At 37.2% G+C, this 20,181-nt stretch overlaps 1 protein-coding gene across 1 annotated transcript in view; it reads left to right on the top strand.

The window, feature by feature from the left end:
* JPH1 (junctophilin 1) overlaps positions 1–20,181 on the top strand; it is a 620,000-nt gene that overhangs the window by 187,950 nt on the left and 411,869 nt on the right. Inside the window, exons 4-5 of the mRNA XM_081501555.1 lie at positions 14,675–14,889; positions 18,798–18,850. Coding sequence (XP_081357681.1) covers positions 14,874–14,889; positions 18,798–18,850 — 69 coding nt within the window. The 5' untranslated portion in view covers positions 14,675–14,873. The remainder of the gene's footprint in view (positions 1–14,674; positions 14,890–18,797; positions 18,851–20,181) is intronic.

Below are 20,181 nucleotides of genomic sequence, written 5' to 3' on the forward strand. Positions count from 1 at the left end.
AATGAGAGTCAGGTCAAGTCCATTGGCCACCCACATGGTTCTGCAATTTCATGATTTCCCTGTGAAATGACTTGGAGGTTCAAGCTGGATCCTACCCTGACTCTGACGCCAGACAATAATACTTCCTGCTCAAACCTCTTACTGAGGACGGAGCAGAGCTGCTTTGCTGAAAGTTAACACATATGATGGAGAGAGTGATTCTGTATTTTGTTTTGATAGGTGATCGCTTTCTATGACCCTGTCTTTTCAGTGAGTCATCTTTTAAGACATCATTTCCTTGTAATGCAATTTTTCTCATGATTTCTTCTTAGTCCTACGGGTACAAATTGCATATGGTGAAATTTAACATTTTAAAAGCTTAGCTTGTTGCTAGTTTCTGCTTGTTCCTCGTGGGCCTAGTTTTCTCTGTAAATATATTTTTATTTGGACTTGATTACATTAGAATCTGCTTTTCTGTAATGGAAAGGAGTTAGTTGATTGTGAACTAAACTTGTTTTGATAGCTGGTAACTTTGAACTAAAGGGACATTACTGTTATCAAAACAGCAACTAGCTTTTCTTGGAAGTAGAAACTGACGTGGTCTTTTTTTCCCAGATTTTTTGCCTGAGGTCGTATCCCTTAACTACAGACATACTCTGTGCTTTACTGAAGTCTCCTCTCTTTAAAATCTCATAGACCAACTATAGAAAGATCTGACTCAGGCAGAGTCCTCAAAAGGAAACAGTCTAGGGCATCAAAAGACCATAAATTCAAACAGGGTCGTGATATTTGGAAACAAACTTAAGTCCTAATCTTGGAAGGAAAATATCTGAATTTCAGATCCAGTCCAATTTTTGAGATTCTTTGCTTTTTAGATAGAATGGAAAGACAGGGCTAGCCCATACACTTTCAACTCAAATCATATGGAAGAACATTAAGTTCTTTTTAGTTTTACTAGGAAAAATATGTCTGCAAAAGTATTTTAACTGAGTTACAGCAAACATAAAAACGCAGTTAAATTTTTCCTATGAAGCTTTTGGCGTGTCTACATTCTAGATTTTCTTGTAATGTTGTCAGAATTAGAAATTGAAATTGGGTCAGACATTAATAATAGCCAATCAAACTCTGATAAAAATGTAGTCTCATTAACCTTGACGACTTCCATTTTTTTAGAAAAAGTGGATGAGGGCACTGCAGAATGGAGCCACTATACCATCATCAGCAGTGCAGATGTTTTATTTATGATGCGGTCCTGTGCTTTAGAGTAGAGTGATATTATTCACAGTCAAATTCTGGACACATTAACAATTGAATCATCCTGCTTGTTTATCATAGGGTATTTAAAAGAGAACGGCTTGTGAGGATCACAATGTTGAACATGAAATGTTGACAAGATGTATTTATCTTCTATTCCTCTTGCCCATCTTCCCATATAGCATTAAAGAAATACAAAGTGTATCAAGTCAAAAGTGATAAGGCCTATAGGAGACCTCAATGGAGGAGGAAACATTTCAAATAAATTTTAGAAGATAAGAAGTATAGAAGAGTGATTAGTGAGGTAGCCGAATGCAGGAGCTATAACTGAAAGCACAATGATCTGCACTTTAGGATACCCCAAAAAATCAAGTTGATTTACTCTGTGAAAATAAAAAAAATAAGTATGTAAGTACCAGAGTTGACAGAAGGACAAGTAGAGTGAGGCTCAGAGCTGAGAACAGGGACAATGAAAATCTATAAGAAAAAAAATAAAATTGTCTATATGACTAGATGAATTCCACTTTCCCAACAATTCTCAGGAGACCAGAGTTCTAATTTCTAGTTCATCAGTTCAGTAGCTCAGTCGTGTCTGACTCTTTGCGACCCCATGGAATGCAACATGCCAGGCTTCCCTGTCCATCACGAACTGCCGAAGCTTGCTCAAACTCATGTCCATCAAGTCGGTGATGCCATCCAATCATCTCATCCTCTGTCGCCCTCTTCTCCTGCCTTAAGTGTTTCCCAGAATCAGCGAAACTGACTCTTTTCCAATGAGTCAGTTCTTCGCATGAGGTGGCCAAACTATTGGAGTTTCAGCATCAGCATCAGTCCTTCCAATGAATATTTAGGACTGTTTTCCTTTTGGATTGACTGGTTCGATCTCCTTGCTGTCCAAGGGACTCTAAAGAGTCTTCTCCAACACCACAGCTGAAAATCATCAATTCTTCAGTGCTCAACTTTCTTTATAGTCCAACTATCACATCCATACATGACCACTGGAAAAACCATAGCTCTGACTAGACAGACCTTTGTCGGCAAAGTAATGTCTCTGCTTTTTAATATGCTATCTAGGTTGGTCATAGATTTTCTTCCAAGGAGCAAGCGTCTTTCAATTTCATGGCTGCAGTCACCATCTGCACTGATTTTGGAGCCCAAGAAAACAAAGTCTCTTGCTGTTTCCATTGTTTCCCCATCTATTTGCCATGAAATGATGGGACCAGATGCCATGATCTTAGTTTTCTGAATGTTGAGTTTTAAGCCAATTTTTTCACACTCTTCTTTCACTTTCATCAAAGTGAATCTTTAGTTCTTTGTTTTCTGCCATAAGGGTGGTGTCATCTACGTAACTGAGGTTATTGATGTTTACCCAGCAATCTTGATTCCAGCTTGTGCTTCTTCCAGCTCGGCATTTTGCATTATATATCCTGCATATAAGTTAAATAAGCAGGATGAAAATACACAGCCTTGACGTACTCCTTTCCCTATTTGGAACCAGTCTGTTGTTCCATGTCCAGTTCTAAGTGCTGCTTCTTCACCTGCATACAGATTTCTCAGGAACCAGGTAAGGTGGTCTGGTATTCCCATGTCTGGAAGAATTTTCCACAGTTTGTTGTGATCCACACAATTAAACACTTTGGTGTAGTCAACAAAGCAGAAGTAGATATTTTTCTGGAACTCTCTTGCTTTTTCTATGATCCAACAGATGCTGGCAATTTGATCTCTGGTTCCTCTGGCTTTTCTAAATCCAGCTTGAATATCTGGAAGTTCACGGTTCATGTATTGCTGAAGCCTGGCTTGGAGAATTTTAAGCATTACTTTACTAGCGTGTGAGATGAGTGCAATTGTGTGGTAGTTTGAGCATTCTTTGGCATTGCCTTTCTTTGAGATTAGAATGAGAATTTACCTTTTCCAGTCCTGTGGTCGCTGCTGAGTTTTCCAGATTTGCTGGCATATTGAGTGCAGCACTTTCACAGCATCATCTTCTAGGATATGAAATAGTTCAACTGGAATTCCATCACCTCCACTAGCTTTGTTCGTAGTGATGATTCCTAAGGCCCACTTGACTTCATATTCCAAGATGTCTGGCTCTAGGTAAGTGATCATACCATCATGGTTATCTGGGTCATGAAGATCTTTTTTGTATAATTATTCTGTGTATTCTTGCCACCTCTTCTTAATAATGTCTGCTTCTGTTAGGTCCATACCTTCTCTGTCCTTTATCGAGCCCATCGTTGCATGAAATGTTTCCTTGGTATCTCTAATTTTCTTGAAGAGATCTCTAGTCTTTCCCATTCTGTTGTTTTCCTCTATTTCTTTCCACTGATCACAGAGGAAGGCTTTCTTATCTCTCCATGCTATTCTTTGGAACTCTCCGTTCAAACGGGTACATCTTTCCTTTTCTCCTTTGCCTTTCTCTTCTCTTCTTTTTGCAGCTATTTGTAAGGCCTCCTCAGACAACCATTTTGCCTTTATGCATTTCTTTTTCTTGGGGATGGTCTTGATCCCTGTCTCCTGCACAATGTCACAAACCTCTGTCCATAGTTGTTCAGGCACTCTGTCTATCAGATCTAATCCCTTGAATCTATTTCTTACTTCTTCTGTATAATCATAAGGGATTTGATTTAGGTCATACCTGATGGTCTAATGGTGGTCTAATGGTCTACTTTCTTCAATTTAAGTCTGAGTTTGGCAATAAGGAGTTCATGATCTGAGCCACAGTCAGTTCCTGGCCTTGTTTTTGCTGACTATATATAGCTTCTCCATCTTTGGCTGCAAAAAGTATAATCAATCTGATTTTGGTATTGACCATCTGGTGATGTCCATGTGTAGAGTCTTCTCTTGTGTTGTTGGAAGAGGGTGTTTTCTTAGAAAGGCTTTATCTATCCTAGGACTCTCACAGGACTTCAGTGCGCTAAGAGACAGGAAACTACTGTATGTCCTTGGGTCACTTCTCCAAGATGCACTGTCCCTGAACATATGTCAGTGCTCTCATTACCAAGAAGTAAACAGAGAAAATCATGGCATCCAGTCCCATCACTTCATGGCAAATATTTAGGGAAAAAAATGGAAACAATGACAGGCTTCATTTTCTTGAGCTACAAAATCATTGTTGACAGTGACTGCAGCCATGAAATTAAGATGCTTGCTCCTTGGAAGAAAAGCTATTACAAACCTAGACAGCATATTAAATAGCAGAGACATCACTTTCCGAAAAAGGTCCATATAGTCAAAGCTATGATTTTTCCCATAGTCATGCATGGATGTGAGAGTTGGACCATAAAGGAGGCTGAGCATTGAGGGAATTGATGCTTTTGAACTGTGGTGCTGGAGAAGACTCTTGAGAGTTCTTTGGACAGCAAGGAGATCAAATCAGTCAACTTAAAGGAAATCAACCCTGAATATTCATTGGAAGGACTGATGCTGAAGTGGAAGCTCCAATACTTTGGCCACTTGATGCAAAGAGCTGACTCATTGGAAAAGACCCTGATGCTTGGAAATATTGAGGGCAGGAGGACAAGGGGGTAACAGAGGATGAGATGCTTGGAGTGTAAGCAAATTAATGGATATAGTGAAGGACAGGGAAACCTGATGTGCTGAAGTCCATGCGGTCACAAAGTCAGACACGACTGAGCAACTGAACAACAACAACAACAAAACAGAGAAAATATTTGTCGCCATAAGGTTTTGTTAGTGGATAAAGGGGCCCTGCTTTCCGCTGACTCCCACATATTGAGGGATTCCTGAAAACAGAGGCTAAAACACACCCATGTCTACACTTTTAGTTGCCCATTATCCATATGTTCCCTTTTTCCTCTTCTTACCTTTCCCTCAAAATCTTACCACTCTGTATAATTCAAATACCCTCTTACATCCTAGTCCTTTCTGAAAAGATGTAATCCAAAGTCGGTTTAACTACTGAATTGCTTCAAGTCTAGGATTTCCTATTGTCTTAAGCAGGCAGAACGTAATAAAACTTCTTATCCCATGGAAGCACACATATATTTTTCTAAGGGAATGGAAGTATGGTCAACCTGAATATACTCTATCAGGTTGTATTAGTCGTCAACAAACTTTTACTGGAGATGCAATAGTATGAGAAGAAACCTCAAGAGAAAACTTAATGGCCTCCATCTGTACTTCTTTCAGAACCCCCAGGATAACATAAATTCTACTCACCCTTGATAAACAAGATCAGTCACTCCAGAATATACCCTGCCCAATTTTCCTGTTTTCCAGTGACATGAAATAGGCAACTTGGAAAACAGCTACTGGATGTAGCTGAGGTATTATTGGTCTTACCATGAAGAGGGTATTGGTGACAACTCTATTTATCACCAGATCTACTTACCGTCTATACCTCGCTCTTACCAGTGCTGTACAGTGTCCTCTGATTGCCCAGGAGTTACTTTTTGCTCGGGGCCTGTATCCAATAGGTTCTGAAAACATTTGGGTATTTCCTGATCCTGAATACATAATTATTTGGTAAAGAGGGGTTTCTTTTGGTTGTTTTTTTTTTTGAGAAAGACTAGAATGAAAATTTGTACCATGTACTTGTGGTGATACTAAAGCATCCTTCCACAAGTGTATGTTTATTCTTCGAGCTCTTGGTCTGTGAATTGACTTTGATCTGGGAAGTGCATTCTCAGGATTAGCAGAATTCTAGGCATCCTAAGGTTGAGTTGCCCAAGTTACCACCAGTAATATCTGAGGCCAAGGCCCTTTTCATTCCCTATTATGGTAGCTACATCCACTTTTCCTCTGATTGCTAAGACACCTTAGGTGTCTTCTGTACCCTAGAATCTTTCCACTTCACTGATATCAGGAAGCTCACTTCAATTGCAGAATTTCCTCCAACATCTGAAACACTGCAGGACTTTTCAGAGAACTTGGCATCCCTTCACCAGTATACTTATCAAGACTTGGTAAAGAGAATATCTTTTTTTTTAATTTATTTTTTAATGAAGGATAATTGCTTTATAGAATTTTGTTGTTTTCTGTCAAACCTCAACATGAATCAGCCATAGGTATATTGAACCCTCTTAGCAAACATGATTGTGATGGGTGAGTGTATTAGAAAGGATAACCTTATTCCAGTAATTCTATCACTCAGAACCTTTGGATCTTTTCCTATACATTATGCCAAGGAATTTTTGGCTTCTCAACTTTATTTAACATAACCCACTTCTTGATCCAGGTTTTAGCCATTCAGCCAAGAATGCATTCTGATTGAACTGATTGCTAAATTCAACCTGATTTAATGTTATTCCTTTCTTGGTACCTCAGAATCTTCCCATACATCCCTCACAAAATGTTGTTAAAATGAATTTCCTGATCTAACAATTCCTTTGAGGTTAAAATCTTCTCTTTTTAGTTTAACGTTGAATTTGACCTCCATTTACATCACATTCCCCAATTCTGGTAATAAGTTTGCAAACATTAAGGTCCAGAGAAGACTTCAGAAGAAATGGCTTCCTTTGCAAGGAGATTTTTCTCCCTAAAAGTGACTTCATCTTCAAATCAGGGGTGAAAGAAGCTTATCAGATGTGGATGATAAGATAGCTATAGCCAGCATGGAAAACCAGCGAGAGTTAGGGTTTGGGGTCCATCATGTCCTTCGCATCTTTCCGTATCATCCAATATATTCTATTCATATTCTTTCATTTCTTCTTAATCAAAATTCACTATCATATGGGAAATCTAGCATTGCTATGAACTCGAATTTGATCATCTGCATTTTCAAATTTTACATTTGATTACAACACTGCAGGTTAAAAAAATTATTTTAGTGTGGTGGCAAAGTTCCTAAGTTTTCTTTCATATCTTGAGCCAACGACTTTGAACCTTAACCCATTCCTTCTCTGTCTTTACTCATACCCATTAAAAACAAACATCCTTCCCTGAATCCTTGAATTTACTTGACCTTAATTCTGTTTTATTATGGCATCAATGTGAAAATCGCAAAGGTTTGCTTTTAATAGACATTTTATTAATAATAACCACAGATAAAATGATAAAATAAAGATTTTTATAAATGATAAAACAATTAATGATAATTAATTGCTTTGCCATTGAATGCCATAAGTTACCAGCCACCAAGTGGTCATTAACTGGATTTTTCACCACCTTCAACCCAAACCGAATCAGAGATGAGATTCAGATTGCCCTGAGGCTTTGAGGCCAATAACCCACTTTCTGGTACCAATTTCTACAGACACTGGTAAAGAATATAGATAGTATATAAAAAGGCATATCCTTGGTTGTAAACACCTGAAACTGACTTTGGCTAATTGGTTCCAAAATCAGATTAATTTTTAGACTGATAGTTGTTTGGAGAACCAAAAGATTGCTGGATAATCAAGCTCAGAAAATGCAGGAAGCAAGAGAGACTTAGCAGCCAAGGACAAAACCAAGGTTGAAATTCAGAAAGTCTGGTTAGGATGCCACAACTGGTACCACAAGCAATGGACACCATCCATGAAGCTACTAGGCTCTACCTTGACTAAGTTTAGCTTATAAGTCCAAATCTTGTCTGGTCAGGAGGATAGAGGACAAATATTTCTTTTGGACTTGTAAGCCCCACACAATGTAGTCCCTTCAAATAGAAATGGTATTTTGAATAGTGGATATCCCTGAATAACTAATATTTACTACATTTTTATAAAAGTTAATACTCATAATTTGTAAATAGTTATTCTAATACAGTTGTTTTCCTACAACCTCCTTTACTATTTCTATTGGGTAATTAACCAAATTTAAAATTTGATGATAAAATAGTATTTAATACATACACACTGTTTGTATCACTTTAAGTTTTAAACATACTAAAAACTGAGAACATGGCAAAACTAGAGTTTATAGAAGATGCTAAATATTTACAACTTCCATTTGACAAAGCCTCAAACTTCATTACTTTCACGCAATGACTGCTATTTTCTCAGTCCTTTAAGGAACTATGTCTTATCCTCAGGTTTAGTTGGTTTGAAATAAGTAAAGAAAAAAAAAGTGCCCATACATTGTATCTATTTGTAACATTATAGAAACAAATCTCTCATCACATTTTGTTATACATGTGTATTTGTCTGTCTTTCCTCTAGCCTACTTTATGAGCTATATCTGTGAAAGAATACTTTATGAGCTATATCTGTGAAAGAAATATTTCATAACTGTATCTATAGTTGGCATATAGTGAAAGAAAGTGAAGTCGCTCAGTCGTGTCCGACTCTTTGCGGCCCCATGAATTACAGCCCACCAGACTCCTCCATCCATGGAATTTTCCAGGCAAGTAGTTGGCATGTAGGAGACAATCAATACATATTTGCTGAATTTGAATAATTGATAACTATTCTCCTTTGGAATATAGCTGGATAGAACATGTCTCTAGTGAAGATATGATTATGGGGTGGAAAGAGATATTGTTTCTGGAAAAAATTGAAGAGAAATTCATTATTTATTTTTTCAAGGATTGTACATAAAATACAACCCACTATCTCAAATATCACAATCTTCCAACTCAAGGCTGATGAATCATAAGTGCAGATTACCCAAAGCAACTCAACAATATCAAAAGTGGAAACTTTTTAAAGATATAATTGACATATAATATTATATTAGTTTCAGGTGTATAGCATAATGATCCAATGTTTGTACATATTGCAAAAGAATCACCACAATAAATCTAGCTAACATCCATCATCATATACAGCTAAAAGAATTTTTCTTGCAATGAGAACTTTTAAGTTCTAGTCCCTTAAGCTTTCAAATATGGAAAATAATATTGCTAACTATGATCACCATGCTGTACATTACATCCCCAGGACTTATTTATTTTATAATGGGAGGTTTGTGTCTTTTGATGCCCTTGACTTGTTTTGCCCACCCTTCACTACCCCTGGCAAACACCAATCTGTTCTCTGTATCTATAAGCTCAATTTTGTATTGTTTTGTTTTGGTTTTGGTTTTTAGATTTCACATACAAGTGAGACCATATGATATTTCTCTTTCTCTGCCCAACATACTTCATTTAGAATAATGACCTCAAGTTCCATCTGTGTTGTCCCAAATGACTAGATTTCTTTCGTTTCTATGGGTGAATAAAATTACTCTGTATACAGAGAGTCTGCACCACATTTTCTTCACTCATTCATCGATCAGTGGACATCTAGGTTGTTTATGTATTTTGGCTATGATAAATAATGCTACAATGAACATGGGGGTACGTATATATCTCTGAGCTACTATTTTTTATTTTTTTAGGTTAAATACCCAAAGTAGAATTGCTGGATCATATGGTAGCTTCATTTTTAATTTTTAAGAAACCTCCATACTGTTTCCCACTAACAGTGCACAAAAGTTCCCTTTTCTCCACATCCTCACTTGCCCTTGGTATTTCCTGTCTTTTGGGTAATAGCCATTGTAGTAGGCTAGACGTGAGGTGATAACTCATTATAGATTTGATTTGCATTTCCCTAATGATTAGTGATGCTGAGCACCTTTTAATGTACATTTTGACCATCTGTATGTTTTCTTTGGAAAAATGTCTACTCAGGTTCTCTGTACACTTTTAACTAAGATTGTTTAGTGGTTTTTGTGTTTTATTTTGTTTTTTATTGTTTTGTGGGGGTTTTTTTGTTTGTTTGTGTATGTGTGTTTTGTTTTGCTATTGAAGTGAAACTTTAACACTAAAAATCTAGCCTTGATTTTTAAAAATAAGCCAGTGATTTAATTTTTCTATGAATTCTGTTTTCCTCATGACTGCAAGGGAAATAGGGATTAAAATCACTTGATATATCCATATTGTTACCAAAATTAATTTCAACTGTTTCTTTTACTCTTCCAATGTAGCTATTAGGAAATTTAAAATTACATATGTGGTTCTCATTATATTTCTATTGGACATCACTGCTCTGGAGGATCAAACATGGTGTTTTGCACATAGTAGATTACTTCCAAATACAATACTTTGAAAGAAAGAAGATTAGGCTAGATGCTCATTAACTTCAGTTACATACACCTTCAATGTCTGTAGCTATATATCTTGCTGATGATCAAGTTTTCCTCTTGTACATATTTACTTATGCATGTCTGTATGTATATTAAGCATGCAGAACACATATTCATGAGTTAACTCCATCCTTGTCAGTCTATAAACATGTAATAATATAGGATAATGCTAAGTGTTAGTAGTATACGCTCTAAAGACATATAGGTATTATCTGCCATTCATTAGATCTTTGAGAGTTATTTTGTTTTTCTAAATATATTTAAAGTCCCTTATCTGCAAAATGGGAAAAATGGTTTTACTTTCACCCTAGGGTTGTTAGAATTAAATTAAATTATTCTCAACACAGTGGTTGATAGCAAGCACTTAATGAATTATAGCTAAGCAATTACCAAACACAATGTATTCTAATATTGAAGTCTATTGTTCTAATCATGGGTTGTTTCAAAGCAGAAATATTTGAAGGATAAGCATTACATGAACTAAGAATAACTAAGAGTATTTTATAATGTAGAAATTATTCCCATTTATTTGTATCTTTAAGTCATCTCTTTGAGTCAGGTACAATAAGAAATTGTATTATTTCAATTTTATTGAGATAAAAATAAAACAGGACATAGAGTTACTCATGGTCAGCTTAGCAATATGCATTTCCTGATGATATATCATATGATTTTGCCACTATATTTTAATGTCTTTTTTCCACAGATAAAATGTGCACCCTCTCAGGTTTGGAAAACTTTCCCTTTTGAATCAAAGTCTCTCTCACATTCCAAGATACATTTTCATTTTTATATGCCATACTTTCTTTTGACCAAGTCATACCCTAGACCGGAAAATATTTCACTCTTGACTTTCTGGCAGTCTTGACAGTTTTCTGGGGTCATAAGACCTTGGCAGAGTTGACACAATATTTAGAGGCATTCAAGCAATGTTTTCTTAGGTTAAGGCAATAGAAGTAAAAGCAAAAATAAACAATGGACATAGTCAAACATAAGCTTTTGCATAGCAAAGGAAATTATAAGGAAAATAAAAAGACAACCTATAGACTGAGAAAAAATATTTGCAAACAATGTGACAGACAAAGGCTTGATTTTAAAAATATATAAACAACTCAATACAAAAAAAGAAACAATCAAAAAATGGACAGAAACCTAAATAGACATTCTTCCAAAGGATAGATATAATTATCCTTTATATATATATATAATTATATATAATAAATACATATAATAATACAAATAATACATATAATAAGAATACATATAATAATGGTCAATAAGAAAATGACAAGATACTCAGCATCACTAATTATTAGATACTTGCAAACCAAAATCGCAATGCAGAATCATCTCATATCATTCAGAATGGCCATCATCAAAAACTCTACAAATAATAAATGCTAGAGAAGGTGTGGAGAAAAGGGACCCCCCCTACTCATTGGTGGGAATGTAAATTGGTGCAGCCACCATGGAGAATAGTATGGAGGTTTGTTAAAATTAAAAATAGAGTTACCACATGACTTAGAAATCCCACTCCTGGGCATATATCCAGAGGAAAGCATTCTTCAAAAAGATACATGCAGAACAGTGTTCAGACCAGCACTATTTAGAATAGCAAAGACAAGGAACCAACCTAAATGCCTAGCCACAATTGAATGGATAAAGAAGATGCATGTGGCGCGCGCGCGTGCACACACACACACACACACACACACACACACACACACACATATGCACAATGGAATACTACTCAGCCATAAAAAAGAGTGAAATAATGCCATTTGCAGCAATATGTATGGGCCTAGAGATTATCATACTAAGTGAAGTAAGTCAGAGAAAGACAAATATCATATGACATTATTATTTGTGAAATCTTTTTAAAAATGATAGAAATGAATTTATTTACAGAATAGAAAGAGACTCACAGACTTTGAAAGCAAATTTATAGTTACCAAAGGGGAAAAGTGAAGGCAGAAATAAATTAGGAATTTGGGAATAACATATACACACTGCTATATATAAAATAAATAAACAAGGACCAACTGTATAGCACTAGGAACTATATCAATATTTTGTAATAACCTATATGGGAAAAGAATCTAAAAAAGAATATATATAAATATATGTATAACTGAATCACTGTGCTGTATACCAGAAGCTAGAACAACATTGTAAATTAACTATACTTCAATTTAAAAAAAAGTTGAGGGCTTTCATTTAGAATATGGTCAGAAAGACATCTTACAAATTCAAAGTTTCACTAAGGCAGAAATATTGCCTGAACTTTAAAGTCTAAGGTAGGCATGTTACAAAACAGCATGAATTTAAAGGGTAGAAACAACATGCAACTTATCTTTCCTCTTTGATGTGTAATTGGAAAAAAACAAACTCTGAGAAAACTTATGTAAAGAGGTGATGCCAAAAACTCAACCTCTGTGCACTGGTGCTGAATCAAATCTCAGAAATAGAGTTTTGGGTGAAGTTGAAAATAGCTTTGTTGCTTTGCCAGTCAAAGGGGGACACAGCAGGCTCATACTCTCAAAACTGTGTATCCCAACCTGGGGAGGATTTGGTGGAATTTTATAGTAATAGGCTTCCCTGATGGGTCAGCAGGTAAAGAATCTGCCTGCAATGCAGGAGACACAGGAGACTCAGGTTCGACCCCTGGATTGGGAAGATCCCTTGGAGGAGGAAATGGCAACCCACCCCAGTATCCTTGCCTGGAGAATCCCATTTTATAGCAATGGTGCAAGGGTAGGGTTGCTGATAAGGATCAGTGTGTATGCTGGGCCTGCACATCCTCTGTTGCCCCTTCTCCTCCTGCCTTCAATCTTTCCCAGCATCAGGGTCTTTTCCAGTAAGTCAGTTCTTCCCACCAGGTGGCCAAAGTATTGAGGCTTCAGCTTCAGCATCAGTCTTTCCAATGAATATTCAGGACTGATTTCCTTTAGGATGGACTGGTTTGATCAAGTAGTTAACATGGTCCATTTGTTGGGGGTTTTAGTTCTGCAGAAGAGCTCAAAGATATTGTTAAGTGTATCCATTGAGGTAGAACCAGGACCCTCTCCCAAGGCTACACAAATGTTTTCGACTGCTCCTCCCTTTTCTCTGCATCCCCTCCCTCCTCTGATTAGCAACTATTTGAACCTGCTCCTTGGAACTCAGGGAAAGTCATGGAGGCTGAAGCTTACTTCCTACAAACAAGAAATGGGGACACAGAAAGGCTTCTATGCCCAGGAGCCCCACAGGGTCCTGCTCAGTTTCAAAGGGAAAGTGTTTTAACAAAAGGCCCAGGAAATGTGCCAAATAAATATATAAATACAAATGGGCTCTAGCAGTTGTGTTTCAGTGTATGTGCTGCTGCTGCTGCTAAGTCGCTTCAGTCGTGTCCGACTCTGTGCGACCCCATAGACGACAGCCCACCAGGCTCCCCCGTCCCTGGGATTCTCCAGGCAAGAACACTGGAGTGAGTTGCCATAATAATCCATGACATGGAAGTTATGCTGTAGTCTCGAAAGCTCTTCCACACATTTATACCTCTGCAGGTTCTCCTTCATTGACACCATTCTCTTCTTTCCATTACTACTGATTCCATTTTAGAAACCCATCATCCCTTCCCTGGACTGTATAATTCAGAACGCTTGTATCAAATTCTACTCAGGGCTCAATGATGGTACTGTGGGAGGTACAGATAAGAGTAGATGGCTATTGCCTCAAAAGAATTCAGAGTCAACAGGGAGATACACAGAATCAACTACTAATGATATAAAGTCAGATTGTAATCGGGACTAAAGTAAAATTATAACCAAAGTGTGGAGCCCTGTACCAAGGTCACAGGACAAAAATCTCTGGAACTGACCGAGCCCCACAGCAACTATTGCCATGAACCTCCAGATCTAAACCGGCCAGTTCCCTAACCCCATATTAGGCAAAATACTAACCTACTATCCACCCTATAGCATCCTAACCAGTCATCTAATGCAACCATTCTAGTAGGAATTTTCTGTCTTGAGGTTGTAACAATTGGCTACCAGCCTCCTGCAAAAGGTTTCAGCTCTCCCTTGAGCCAGCCCTCCCCCATTCTAACGGTGCCTCCCACTCTAGTAAACTTGTATTCTCTTTTCATTCTGCCTCATGTCTGGAAATTCTTTTCTACCCTGCACACACAGCACAACAAAAAGGGCTATGGAAGAATGATAGAGGAAAGGACTGTTCTGCTTGGGGAGACTTGGTAAAACTTCACACAGGTTTGAGTTGGGCCTTAACTATTTTGAACTAGGCCTTAACAGCTATAATAGCCTCCAAACTAGTACTTTCACTTGCCAGCCTCTATCACCTTGCCAAATTGCCCATTACATTGCTACAGAAATAACTTTCTTAAATCAAAATCAATGTATGCCCCTTTACCTTCTTAAAAGCTTTCTATCACTGTCTATAGCCTACAGCTGAAAAACTAAGGGGAAGCGCTTCAGCATGGACTTGGGTTTCCACCTACCATCTTGGCTTCCTCTGGAGTGAATAGTTGCTTACAGCTCCAGGCTGTATCCATCACTGGGAATCACCCTCAAGCTGCAGGCAACTGGCTCCCCCAAGGATACACCGCTTCCAGGAGATTTTCAGCTGCTAATAATTGACTGATGCCAAGATACAAAGGTCAGTTCCAATTACTTCAATTAAGCTCATTAATAAAACCTGCCCAGCTCCAAAGGCTTTCCGTAGACTCGACCAAGTCCTCGGTGCAGATGCATCACAGGTTAGTTCTCTTTCTTTCTCTTCTTTTTATTTCTAAAGAGCTACCCTATAAATCTTCTGCATGCAACTTTCCATCTCAAAATGTGTTTCCAGGGAATTTCATGTAAGAAAAGCTGCAAAGAACCAAGACCAGAGGGAAAAACGCTTCCTGGACTGTAGGCTCTGGAGTAGGCCTGCCTATGCCCAAATCCTTTCTAAATCACTCTGTTCAGACTGAATTACTTGTTTCTGTACATACTGTGTGTCCTCTAGCTCAGCATTTCTTTATACTGCTTAAATTACTGTGAGTTAATATATTTTCCTTCCTTTAGGCCAAGGCCTATTTATTTATTTCTCCTTACCTAGTAACAGGAGGGTATAAGGTACTTCATTTCTAAACAAAAATTTAGGTATTCAATAAGTAAACATCATACATAGCTTTACACACATTTCTGGAACTGCTAGAAGTAAACTTTATACCAGTTTCCCTGTGCTTAGCCTTTTTCACTCATTTCTGGGTATCTCTCTGACACCTTGGCCTAAGAACAAGGTGGTGATGGTTGTTGAGTTGCTAAGTCGTGTCCAACTCTTTGCAACCCATGAAATGTAGCCTGTTAGGCTCCTCTGTCTGCAGGATTTCCCAGGCGAGAATACTGGAGTGGGTTGCTGTTTCTTTCTCCAGGGGATTTTCTCAACCCAGAAATCGAACCCGTGTTTCCAGCATTGGCAGGTGGATAGTTTACTGCTGAGTCACCAGGGAAGCCCAAGAGCTGGGTATCTTCCCTTTATTTTCTCCGATATTGAAGTTTGCTTTCAAGATAAGGCCTGGATTTTTTATTAAAGGCTTACAAGGCCTTTCAAGACCTGGAAAAACGCTTTTCTTGGCCTCACACTCTTTAATCTCAAAATCTAGCCTCGTAGGACTATTCGCCGTGTGCTGAAGACCTACACTTTCCTGCCTTGGAAAACAAGCTCACACTTATTCCTTTGTCAGGAATCCTCTCCTGAAATGTTAGAAATCCTTATGAAGAACTCGGCTCAAATGGCGCCTCTCCTCATGAAGCTAATCCTGATGATACCAAGGAGAATTAATAATTTCTGTTTATATATTCTCATTTCCTCTGTCACATTCAACACATAGTAAGTTGCTCACCAAGCACAGCATTGCCTGTGCTACAGAATATCACCTGTATTTATATGGTGCATAATAAAACTCAGAAATTTCTGATTAGTAAATAGGATGATGGCTGTGCTTTCTCTTGGCCTCTGCTTCCTCCTTCTGTAATGTCCTGTCTACATTTCTATTAGTGCTCTTATCATGAAGCTTAGTCATTGCTTAATTTATGACCCATCTTCTTCATTAAACTGTCAGCACCTGAGGCAGGATCCTCTATCTTTGGTTTTAAAGTGTTTGGCCCATAGCAAAGGCTCATAATTTCTTGGTAAATATCTGTCAGCCCCACCAAATTGTGAGGCCACGTAATGTTCCTGCTTTTTTCATGGCCATAGCCCAAGAATCTCACATAATGCTCAGAACATGGCAGACGAGTCACACGTGTTTATCTAAGGGATGAGTAAATCATAGCTTTTTGTCAATTTTCTGTGTTTTAGATATTGTTCACATTTAATTTTCTTTTCTACTTGGAAAACTACTTACATGCAAGAATTGTGACTCCTTTAAATTTCCCACCTTGACTGTATTATAGGCTTTTAATACAGAAGTGTTCAATTAAAGAGTGTTGGTTTTCTACACAAAACAAACCAATGTTCAAAGATTATAGTATAAATCTTGAAAGAATTAAATTCTGATAAGATTTTCAGACTTAGCAAGCTAATAATTTGAGGCAGAGAAAAAGAAGACTTTAGTATTATCACTTAGAGACTTCCCTGGTGGTCCAGTGGTTAAGACTTCATCTTCCAGTCCAGGGTAGGTACAGGTTCAATCTCTGGTAGGAGAGCTAAGATCCCACATACCTCATGGCCAAAAAACCAAAACATAAAACAGAGGCAATAGTGTAACGAATTCAATAAAGACTTTAAAATTGTTCATATAAAAAAATTCTTAAAATACTATCACTTAGTCTTATATGAAACATTTATTGGGTAACTAAAATGATTTCCTGAAATAAAAGGGCTTATTAATGCTGATTAATAGAGTTTCACAATCAGACCAAACTAAATTGGCAAGAAGGGAGAGGAGAATCACACAATTCATGGTATAATGAAAATCATATTTTTTTCCCTCTAATTACTTGGTTGTTTTTTATGACTTAAGAACTCTGATTTCTCAGAAAATTGCAAATAAGAGATGACTCTTCCCATTCTAGTGGTCTTTTTTTCTCCCTACTCTTGAAAACCCTCTTCCTGTGAGACAACCCAAGTATACATCATCTAAGACTTTTTTCAGACTATGCAAATATCTGTGGTTGTGTCTACACAGCATCAAAAGAATGAAATAACCAAGTGAAAAAAATCAGTTAAATTAGAAAAGTCTTTCAAGTACAAAGCAGAGATAATAGCCCATTGACAATATTTTTTTAAATTTTTTGGTAATATGAGGAACCGATCTTTATTAGCTTCCTCATTTTGAAAAGCAAGATCCAAACTAGTATCCTTTAGCTGTGCAAGGCATGTTGTCCATATTACACAGCATCTACTAAAACAAAGAGGAAAATTCAATGACCATAAAACATTGCAAAGAGTGCACATTCTCTTGGGCTCTGCTCAGTTCTTTAATGCTCTGTATATACGACTGCTGGGGCTTCCCTAGTGGCTCAGAGGTAAAGAATGCACCCACCAATGCAGGAGACATGGTTTCCATCCCTGGGTTGTGAAGATCCCCTAGAGAAGGAAATGGCAACCCACTCCAGTATTCTTGCCTAGAGACTCCCGTGGAGAGGGAAGCCTAGCAGGCTACAGTCCATAGGGTCTCAAAGAGTCAGACACGATTTAGCCAGTAAACAATAACAATATGCCTCTACTAGTATTATCATATAGTTAGTAAAGGTTTGTCTCTGGTCTTACCTACTAGATAACCAGTTCCTTGAAGACATGAACTGTCTTCTAAATTTGTATCTTCTATATCACTATCCTAAGTGCCTAGTCTATAAGAATAACTGTTAATTTAATTAAATAATGGTTTGTTCTATAGTGTGTACAAATATGGTGATACATTTGGATCATGAGAATAGATCTTGATGAGTAATTTAAACCATGTTAGTTCTGCTAAAGCACACGCAGCTGAATACTACTAGGTTGTTACTGTTAAAATATTATTATGTTGTAAGATTGCTTAAACATAAGGCAAAGAGTTTTAAATATATGACAGTCAAGTGAAGACCCAATATGCAGCTCTTAACCCAAGGTGTCCTCTAAGCCCCAGAAGCTATAATCGGCCTTTATGAAGAGTCCTCATTATCAAGTGAGACAGTGGTAAGACTATTTAAAGTCTATTACATTTTTAGCTCTGATACAGAGTATACTATGATAAGTGACCCCTTGTAAGTCAAAACTGTAATGTCTCTGACCTTTGAAGTCCATCAAAGAGATCTTGCAAATAAGAACCAGATAATTATGAATCTTTTAATGGGTTCTGTGATGTTTGTGACTACTTTTCAACATGAACTCTCCCTCTTGTTTTTTATACTGGGTAGGCCATCTAGTGAAGGCCAAGGCCCAGGACAGGAGTGGTGAGTAGATAGGTCTAAGGGCACAACTAGTATGGTTTACAGAAAAATCTATGGACCCTCTAAGCAACCTATATGTATACATTATTTAATTCACAAAACAGGTCTATGACATAGCGCACTATTATTGTTCTCATTTTACAGATGAGAAAACTGAAGAACACAGCTCAAGGAACTTGACCAAGGTGACGCAAACCGTAAGTAGCAAAGCCTGGATCCAAGTGCTGACAGGCTGGCTTTCTGATCTCTTTTTTTCTATCTTCTGGGGCTTATCAGAATATCTGAACTTAACTCGTGCTCAGTGGATGGAAGGAAGAAATAATGGATAGATGGATGAATGGATGGGTAGATAGATGTTTTGATGATGTGTGGAAGCTAGAAAGTCCTGTAAATAATGCTATCAAGTCAGAAAAAACATGATTTTGGATTCCCTGAAATAGTATTTTGATTCGCAAAATTATCAGTCAGTCAGAGGCAGGTACTATTTTACTAGGAAGAGGAGGAGTCAATATCAAGGAGTAAGACAGTAGGAATCAGGGTTGGAATTAGTAGACTGTAGAATACAAAGTTCACAAAACGCCCTACAAGGAGATACAAATATGAAGTTCAGCTTTGAGAATGTTATAATCAAAATATAGACAAAAGAATCAGGGAAAAGTTTAAGTAACAGGTTTTTTGTTTCTTTTTGTTGTTGTTGTTTAAACTAGAAAAGGAAAAGTTTCTAAGAATTTAGTTTGTTTAGAAATTTCTTTCTAGGATCACTTTTTTTTTTTTTTCCACTTTTCTTCATAAAGGACTGACAGGGCAAGGAAATAGATGTCTGATGTCAAAACGCATCACCTAACTAGCTTAAAAGCTAATTTTGAATGTCTTTAAAACAAAAGTTTCAACGAGTTTAAAAATTGGCAAAACTCATCTGGCCGTTTGGAAATTTGTATGTTTTTCTGTATATTGATTTATATACATTTTATTATGCTTACAATGTCAATGGTTATAAAATTCATTTGATAATATTCATAAGCTCACATGGTCATTTGTGTAAAAAAGATCATTTATGTTAATTTTTTTGTTTCCTTAATATTCATGAGTGATCTGGCTTTGCAAATTCTTCTAATCCATGGGCAGTTACTATGTTTGAAGTCTTGCTGTGTAGACACATTATGGTATGTGGGTTTTTCACACTGGAGGGAAATTATACAAGTAGAAGACTGTGACCAAGATTTGAACAGTTATATGACCCAAACCAAATGCTAGAGAACTGTATAAATTTCCAGAGTGGAAGCAAAAGATAAATGCCAGATTCCAACCACACATGGTTGTGAAAATTTTCAAAGGAAAATTACAAGAAGCCAAAATTCTACTGTTCTCTTTGTAGTTGTTTGAAAATAAAGCAACCAGCTGGGATCCCTTTATTTGCACATCTGAAAGTATGCAGCAATGTGGCAAATGGTTTTCTGAAATGAATAAATAAGGTCCTTTTTGGAATCATTGATTTATAGACTTTGAAGAGTTCTTAGGAGGATATCAT

Source organism: Giraffa tippelskirchi, chromosome 6 (genome assembly GCF_054371585.1).
Source record: "Giraffa tippelskirchi isolate mGirTip1 chromosome 6, T2T-mGirTip1v1.2.pri, whole genome shotgun sequence".
In the NCBI taxonomy this organism is placed as follows: domain Eukaryota; kingdom Metazoa; phylum Chordata; class Mammalia; order Artiodactyla; family Giraffidae; genus Giraffa; species Giraffa tippelskirchi.